General features: G+C 43.1%; 1 protein-coding gene across 43 annotated transcripts in view; it reads right to left on the bottom strand.

The window, feature by feature from the left end:
• Window positions 1–9,027, bottom strand: part of LOC102166590 (tRNA (cytosine(72)-C(5))-methyltransferase NSUN6) — a 65,842-nt gene that overhangs the window by 7,224 nt on the left and 49,591 nt on the right. For 20 of the 43 annotated variants that reach the window (XM_084980179.1, XM_084980146.1, XM_084980144.1 and 17 more), the window contains 6 exons: window positions 8,355–8,480; window positions 5,953–6,116; window positions 4,585–4,959; window positions 4,362–4,424; window positions 2,336–2,645; window positions 497–609 (listed from right to left, as the gene is read on the bottom strand). Coding sequence is in view for 34 of the 43 variants with exons in the window: in XM_084980146.1 (XP_084836272.1) it covers window positions 6,102–6,116; window positions 8,355–8,480 (141 nt within the window). In the remaining 9 variants the exon portion in view is untranslated. Of the gene's footprint in view, window positions 1–496; window positions 610–2,335; window positions 2,646–4,361; window positions 4,425–4,584; window positions 4,960–5,952; window positions 6,117–6,264; window positions 8,481–9,027 lie in introns of those variants that run through there. The other 23 variants (XM_084980178.1, XM_084980141.1, XM_084980140.1 and 20 more) reach the window with 4 other exon arrangements.

The raw sequence follows: 9,027 nt of genomic DNA, 5'->3' as shown, positions 1-9,027 counted from the left end.
ATTTCTGCAAACACCTTATAATTATATATATTATATATATATACATATATATATATATCAGTTTGACCACACTGTTTTAGAGTCTTAATGCCAAGTCAGCAGATTTGCTTTATGAATTACAGGGACTAGAAACGCCCACCTTCAGGAAATTTGTAATACCATCGTCCAGACACCTATCCCCGTTCTAGGAGAAAGTCTGTTCATACTGTAAATACGTGTGACTGCTTGACTTGAACAGGCTGATTTCTGAATGTTTTTCCATCCTTGTAAATCAATGATTTTGACCGTAAATGAAGGTGAATATAATCAAACTCCAAAGGTTGTTCTACTCCATCGGTGGGCACTGCCTGCGACAACCGCGTGCTTCGCGGCCCTGTCGTCTGAGCCGGAGTTCCGTGTGTGCATGCGTGTGGGTCTGGGTGCGAGAGTGTGCACGAGTGGATCTGAATGCGGAAGACGGATGAAGAAACCAGCCTGGCGTCAGGCGCCCACCCACCTGCCTTGCAGGTCACAAGCCGCGGGATGCTGCGGGGTCCGGGGGGCGGGCAGGGACGGGAGGAGGCTCACAGCCAGAGGGGGCGCGCATCTGCTGGCTCCTTGTTCTTGCTCCTGGAGAGGAAAAATACAGGCAACTTTTAACTGCGAGTGTTTCACTGGAAATGGACGATCTCTTATCGTGCTTGAGTGTCTGAGGAGGAAATGTCTACACGCTTGTAGGGTTAATTTCGGGGGAAATAACTTCGTCCGACTCCTCCCGCTGCCTCGCCTGACTGCACCGTCCTTCCCTCCCGCTGTGCCGTCTCTCCGCTTTGCCTCCCCTTCCACCCCCTCCTCCCCCACCAGCTCCAACCGTCTCGCTGTCCGTCAAAACCCAGAAGTGCTTCTTATAACCAAAGTTTCTGCTCTTCGCAAGAAATCGGCAAAATGAGGTGACTTGAAGTGAACAAAAACGCTGAGAACATGTTCCTACGGCAGACCTCTCCACTGAAGGGGAAGCCAGAAGACGCTGTCGCCAGGCGTCCGCGGCACGAGGTGGCTGTCACGCTGAGGCTGAAGCCTCCTCTGTGTCTTTTTAGGGTCCATCTGTCCAGCTGTGACTGGACAGGTAAGACAGTATTCCGTGTGCAAGTATCCAGCCCTTGAAGTCTGTCCCCGGAAAACTGCCTGTGATTACCTACCTTCAGATCTGCACATTTTACTACTTTGTTAAATAGGTTAATCTCTATTTTTGTTTTGCTTCTTCCATTATTCCAGGTTCTTGCCAAATATTGCTTGGATCTTTCTATTACACATTTAACTCCTTATTCTCCTCCCCCCAAGAGAGGTTTAAAAATGAGTTACGTATCTACTGTTTTCTCAGCTAATATAAATAGGAAACATTTCCCTCAATCAATCTCTTTGTTAACTAATTCTATACTATTGACATACCTTTATTGAATATAAAAACAGCAGTCATATAAATTTTTGATGTGAAATAGTCCCATCATTGGGAAACTATTCCAATTTAGAAATCACTTCTATAAAAGATTTCCAACAAACTTTCCATCATGGCCCCATCCATCCCTATATGAAATTTCATCCCAATTAATGACTTTGGAATATTTAAATTCTTGAGGTATAGCTGCTTTTTTTTTTTTTTTTTTGCTGCTACCATTAATCCTTCTCAAACAGTCATGCTAACAGATTCCATTTTTTAAATTTTGTACCCATACTGTTTCTCACTTTACTGTGAAACATAATCGTCCAAATCCAGAGTATTCCTCAAAAGCCTATCTAGCAGGATTTGACATAAAAGCATCTACATGTGACATCTGTACAGTGGGCACAGGTGTAATCAGTGCGAACTAAACATGCAAATTTAAAAAATCCAAGAACAATGGCATATTTACTGACTTGTGGAATGTAAAATCTTCGTCTCTTCAGAGAGCAAAGGTTTAATCTTAACCTAGCTGGTTGTAGAATCATGGTTTTGTAGTTGACCTAGAAAATGCTGGAAATGTTCTCAATAGTTGGATGTTTTCTCGTCAAACCTATTTCAGTTTTTCCTTTGCTCTTTTTCTCTAGTGCTCTTTTAAGTTACTGTTACAAAAAGGTGCTGCTAAATTGTAGGATGTCTTAGTCATGCTGTACTTTGGGACAAATGTCACATTTTGACACGGTCTGCTAGGCATTCATGTTAACAGTCACTGTCGGCTACACTGAAATGTCCAACAACCTGGTGTAAAGTCATTTCATATCACAGAAATAGAGCTGGCTTCTGCGCTGCTGATCATTAGTAGTAGTGACTGCCACTTTAGGAATGGTTCTTCGAGCTGAAAGTAGGTTAAATACTCACCAGCACCTCCCACTCATGGCCCATCTTCCTGTGGGGCCTTGCCAGTCACTGAGGGCCTGCAGTGGTCTTCCCATCACGTCTGATAAAACGACAGCTTCCGGCAGGTAAAAGGTTCCTGAGGCCTGAGCACAGCCGAGTCAACTTCTCCCCACCTTCATTCTACGTATTCAGCAATTCTTGACTCGGATTTTAAATTTTATTGTTCATTCTTAAAATGGAGATCCCTCTTGATGATGAATTTAATTCCTCACCCTTTGCGAAGTGATGCAGTGCAGGATATTCTCATCTTATTCATACGTCAAGTGTCACACTGTCAGAAAAAGCAAGTAATTAGATGGCTCTGGTTTGGCTGTTGAATTATGGCTAGCTTGTATTTTTAACTATTTGTATTTGGTTACACTAAAATACGATACATGGGGAGTTCCCAACGAGGCACTGCAGAAACAAATCCAACTAGGAACCATGTGGTTTTGGGTTCGATACCTGGCCTCACTCAGTGAGTGGGTTAAGGATCCGACATTGCCGTGAGCTGTGGTATAGGTCGCAGGCATGGCTTGGACCCCACATTGCTGTGGCTGTGGTGTAGGCCAGCAGGTACAGCTCCAATTCAACCCCTAGCCTGGGAGCCCCCATATGCCACGGGTACAGCCCTAAAAAGCAAAAAAATAATAAAAAATAAAATGTGATACATGGTTTGAAGTAAAATGTACTGTTAAATTAAAATGCTGTTTCACAGACGTAACTATGATAACATTTAATATGTTAAAAAATTTTCTCCACATTTCCTTGGTTTTTTTCCTTTTATATTTTTCTTACATGTCTGTATTCCTTCAAATTGTATGTGGGAATTCTCACTGTGGTTCAGCAGGTCACATACATGACTAGTATGCATGAGGATGCAGGTTTGATCCCTGGCCTCGATTAGTGGTTAAGCTCAAGTGGGTTAATCTGGCATTGCTGTGGGCTGTGGTGTAGGTTGAAGATGTGGCTTGGATCCCACAATGCCATGGCTGTGGTGTAGGCTAGCAGCTGCATCTCCAATTCAACATGCTAGCCTGGGAACTTCCATATCCCGCAGGTGCAGCCCTTAAAAAAAATTGCATGTATTTCCCAATTTGTTCTATTTTTGAAAGAAACTCACCGAAAAATGTCTACTTTATAGGAAAACATTTCATCAATATTTTTTGTCTTTACTGTTTTTAATATGCAAATATTTTTCTTCTGTTTTGCCTGCATTGCTTCTATTTGGTATCTGTGGTATCAGTTAAAACTTCACACGATTGCTACTAGGCTCCTTCTACGATTTCTGTTCCAGCTTAGCACCTAAGACTTTACAGGCAGCGTGAGAAGAAATGGATTTTGTCTATTTTTTAAAATGAAGTGAAAGTCTAGGGAAGTATGCTGAGCCCTATAAACAGAAGTACCACAAGTAAATGGTGTTTCTCTTTAGACAAATGACATCTATTGGACAAAAGACAGAGTGAAGGGTGGGAAGTAACCTATTTGAATCTTTTGGCACTTGAAATGTGTTTTCCCTCATTCAAGAAGGATATAATGAGAGGTTCTATTGTGGTTCAGTGGGTTAAGAACCAAACATACTGTCTGTGAAGATGCAGGTTTGATCCCTGGCTTCCCTCGGTAGGTAAAGGATCCATCATTGCTACAAACTCTGGTTTAGGTCACAGATACAGCTCAGATTCAGTGTTGCCATGGCTGTGGTGTTCTGCTGGCAGCTTTGACTTGACCCCTAGCCTGGGAACTTCCATATGCTGCAGAAGCAGCAGGGAAAAGAAAAAATAAGGATGTAAGGAAGATCTGTCTGAAGCTCTGACAGAAAGCACAGGGTTCCTGCCTTCAAGCCTGGGGGCAGGGGTCAAGGGCATGCCTATAGGGTAACCTGGAGGGATGTGTCAAGTGCCAAGACAGCAGGAGACAGAGGTACGAGGGGTGTAGAAATGCCTAACCCAGCCTCAAAGAAGGCTGTGTGAAAAAGGCTTCCTCAAAGCAGAGGCCTTCTGAAGCTCACCTGATCCACGAGACCTGGCATTCCTGATGGATACAACAGATTCGAGAAATTCCTAATGGAAACCTATCAGAAAAAAGAAAAACTATTAGGCAATTACTTCCAATTATCCACTTTATATGCCCATGGCTCAATTTTGGGTAGATGTGAATTTACAGAACATTTAACATTAAATGAGACAGCTTTTAAACTATGGCTGGGTATTGAGTATTTTAATGTATCTTACCTAAAAAAGCAGGTAGGATGAAGCAAGCCCACCGTTACAATTAATTTTAAAAAGGCAGTCCTCTTAAACTGGCCACTACGGGGAGAGATGTGTTTGGTCACATTTGCAGTTTGGATGATTTCAGATTTTAAACTGTGAAGAGGTCTTTTTTGTCTTGATCTGGCCCAGTCACAGCTGCATGGTCTGAGGTCGGTGTACTGTGGACCTGCTTCTGTTCGGTGATATGATGCCAAGGCTTAGCTCTAAGTGCCCGGCCACCTTCCAGCTCTCAGAGGATGCTTTTTTCTCTTTCTCACCACTCACATCTCTTAATAACCTGTATGTGATCCATCAGGTGATAAGGTACCCAAATTGTGCAGTATTCTCACTTTTAATCTATAGAGTAAAAAAAAAAAGTTTCATTTTCGTTTTCAGTTTAAAATATGAAGGGGGGACTTCCTGGTGTGGCTCAGAGGGTTAAGAACCTGACATAGTGTCCATGAGGATGTAGGTTCAATCCCTGGCCTCGCTCAGCAGGTTAAGGATCTGGCATTGTCACAAGCTGAAGTATAGGCTGCAGATTCAGCTCGGATTTGGCGTGGCTGTGGTGTAGACCTGCAGCTGCAGCTCCGATTCAACCCCTAGCCAAAGAACTTCCATATTCCACAGGTGAGGCTGTAAAAAGAAAAAAAAATGTTTTTTTAAATATGAAGGGGAAAAAATTAAACACAGTGAAGGGAGAGTGTCATTTAGGAGAGGCCCAGAATTCAGGTGAAAGGAAGTTGATTAACGAAATAGTCAACAGAAAAAGTCAGGTAAAATCCCCAGCTCAGTTCCCGGCACATGATACATAAGTTATAGTTCCCATAACCTGAATTCGTAAGCAACTTGTACACATGAACTGAGGAACAGAAAACATGCTTTATAACCACATTAAATATTGCGGATTTTCTTTTGTTAAATCCCCTGATTTTAACATTAAAAATGATTTGCACTCTTTACAAATTAAAACAAAGACCCCAAGTAAAAGTATGTTCCAGACATCTATAGGCATCCCCTTTTCTTCATACTGCCTTCTTTATACTCTGCTAAATCCATGAAGAAAAAAATTATTTTAAAAACACAAAGTATAATCTCCATCTGCCCCCTGACTAATTCCTCTATGAAGCAGAATCTCTTGATCAAATCTCTGGGTTCCCGGCGGAACAGCTGGCAGTCTTCAGTTTCCTCAGCAACCACAGAATCAATCTGTGGCCTGACGATTGATTCAAGTTAAATTTAAAAAAAAAAAAAAAAAAAAACTGCACAGCAAATGTTTGGAATCTTCACTTCTATGGCTCCTTCACTATTGCTTTTGCATTTCACAAATCTTGCAGTGAAGAAACCTACACAGTCCTCTTTGGCCAGCCGGATCATGTCTTCTGTTCTGCTGTCTCTGAGACAAAGTTGGTGTCCCGTGATGGCACCACCAACGGATCGAATTGCTGCAGCTGTTTCAACTGTTCAGATGTCAGGCCGACTCCCATCATCCCTGCTCCTCAGATTTGAGGCTCCTGCTCAGGACAATGAGCAAACACAGATGAACACCCTCGCCTGAGCAAGTGTGCCTGTTACGACCAAGTTGTAACTTTCACCAATTCCAGAAATAGAGTAACCACCTTATATTTTCTAACCATTCATCTGTACACTTTATTCATTTGCTTTTTATTTTATGGCCGCACCCATGACCTATGAAAGTTCTCAGGCCAGGGACTGAATCCAAGCCACAGCTTCTGACATATTGCTGGATCCTTTAACTCACTGCCCAGGGCCAAGGATGGAACCCACGCCACCTCCACAATGACCTTAGCCGCTACAGTCAGATTCTTAACCCGCTGTCACAACAGGAACTCCAGTAAACAACCTTTCAGAGCTGTTTTTCTGGGTAGTGAAGTGGGAGAGGGGTCAGTGACTTGATGAGTACCTGGGACGGCCCACGTGCAGATCTAGTACCACCACAGCAGAAGGCCTGACCTTGACAGGTAGAAACAAACAAGTTCAAACTGCAACCCTGCCCCACTGGAGCTGTTGGGCTTTGGGAAAGTAACCTTGCAGAAATGTTTCCTCATCCACAAAAGAGATAAAACGCCCAGTTCTGAGGCTCACGTAAGGGGTACCATGCCTGGCACACAGGGGTTGCTCAGTAAGTGGAGCATGACTATCAGTAACAGCAGTAGATGACAATTCAGCTTTGTCTGTCAGACTCCCCCAAACAGACAGGAGTTTCTTGGGTGTCTCAAGACGCCTCTCTCTTGCCCATAACAACCGGAGGATAATTGTTCTTTTTGTTGTTGTTTTTAAATGTACCAGAATACTAAGACATAAGTAAGGCTGAATCAAGCAGTTAGAGAAATACCAAATCATAAGGAACTGAGCAATACTTGCAAACCACTACTACAAAAGATGCATAAAACCTAAGTCACCATTTCACAATGCCTATGTTAATGAAGATCTCTTTTTTTGGTTTACGTCTGAAAACCCATTGTTTATTAACCCTGGAAGGTGGGGGGGCGTTCCATCTCTTTCTGGGTATATACTGTGCATGTGCATACACACACACACACATAAAATTTAAGTAACTTCTCAAGCCTTCTTTTCATCTACAATGTAATTGTCTTAATTTCTGAGTCTAAAAACCAGCTCTAAACTGTTTTTTAATTTATGTATAGTTCCAGGGACTTACTAGAATTCTGCACAGGGAAAACCAACGGGAGACGTTTGAAACAGCTGAATGTGAGCATCACTACAGATTTAACTCTAGTCTCAAACATCACAGGCTGAAAATCTAGTCATAAATACAGTTTTAATAAAAGCCAGAACAGGGAGTCCTCTTGCGGCACAGTAGGTTAACGATCTGGCGCTGTCTCTGCTGTGGTATAGGTTTTGATCCCTGGTCTGGGAACTTCCACATGCCATGGATGCAGACAAACACACACACACACACACACACACACAAAAACCACCCAGAACAGAAAGACAGTGCTAGGTAAAATAAAGTACAAGAAAGCTTTTTAAATATTCCATATTTTATATAAGAAACCATAAAGAAGCACAAGTTCCTGTCATGGTTAGGCGGAAATGAAATCTGATTAGCATCTTTAGGAATGCAAGTTCAATCCCTGGCCTCGCTCAGTGGTTTAAGGATCCTGCACTGCCATGAGTTGTGGTGTACGTCACAGACTCAGCTCATACACTGTGCTATGGCTGTGATATTGGCCAGTGGCTACAGCTCCACTTTGACCCCTAGCCTGGGAACCTCCATATGCCATGGGTGTGGCCCTAAAAAAAAAAAATACAGAAGAAATAATCCTGAACCATTTTCTTCCCCATGGCTAGTCTTTTGATATCCCAGTTATTAAAGCCTGTTTGGGCTTTGATGTGACATCAGAAAGAAAACATTTTCCCTATCAGAAAAATACAGGACTCAGGGGGGCAGAAAAGTTGTTTGGTAACAAAATTCTGAGTAACATGAACGAGAGCCACAAGTCAAATAAACACCTAAGTGGAGTCCACCTGAGCTCTGTGACATTTTCACACAACAGTCCAGAAGGAAGGCATGGGAAAACACTGTCAGGAGGTGAAAATTCTCTATGGGCAATCTGGAACGGCTGGCTCTCGTTAGAGAAACTGCAATTCTGTCTCGGAATTCTTCTCTGATGTGTCTCTACCCATAACCCTCTGATCCCCACCGTGCTTAAGTTTCCGTGACTCATCTGATGACCCAGACACAACCGCCCTTCCCTTCTTCTCACCTGGCGCTGCAGCTGAAGGCAGGGAAATGTTCCCAGGGCCCAGGCAACTTGTTCTTCGTTTTCTGCCAGCGTGACGGTGCATGTGCTGTAAACCAGCACGCCCCCCGGCTTCAGCAGCTCAACTGCCTAAAGCAAAGTGTCATCAGACTGTGCAAACCACAAGAGCCAATACACATTCCAAGATCTCTATCTATGTATATAAACCTTTTCCAAGTGTTTGAAATAAACGCATGCTGGCCTGTAGAGCCAGGATTCTCCAATTAGTGGTCCAGACCAGGTGCGCTTCAGTATCTTGGAGCTGTTTTAGTCCACAGGGACCAAGACCTTTCCAAATATGATCACTCAGTTTCACGGCTTTAGACTCCACTTTTACGCTGAAAATTCACCAGTTTACATTTTTAGGTGAGATCCCTTTTTAAAATTTTATTTATTTTTTTTTAGGGCCGTACTTGCAACACATGGAAGTTCCCAGACTAAGGGTTAAATAGGGGCTACTACAGCTGCTGGCCCACACCACAGCCACACCAGTTCTGAGCCACACTCAAGACCTACACCACAGCTCACAGCAACGCTGGGTCCTTAACCCACTGAGGGATCAAACCTGTATACTCATGAATACCAGTCAGACTCTTAACCTGCAGAGTCATAACAGGAACTCCCAACTCCAACTATT

The sequence above is a fragment of the Sus scrofa genome, chromosome 10, assembly GCF_054392235.1.
Source record: "Sus scrofa isolate SSC_HxYL_T2T_F1_AM1 chromosome 10, Sscrofa_HxYL_maternal_Yorkshire_Landrace_v2.0, whole genome shotgun sequence".
Classification (NCBI taxonomy): domain Eukaryota; kingdom Metazoa; phylum Chordata; class Mammalia; order Artiodactyla; family Suidae; genus Sus; species Sus scrofa.
The sequence above is the reverse complement of the archived record's forward strand: the minus strand, read 5'-3'. Positions and strand labels throughout refer to the sequence as shown.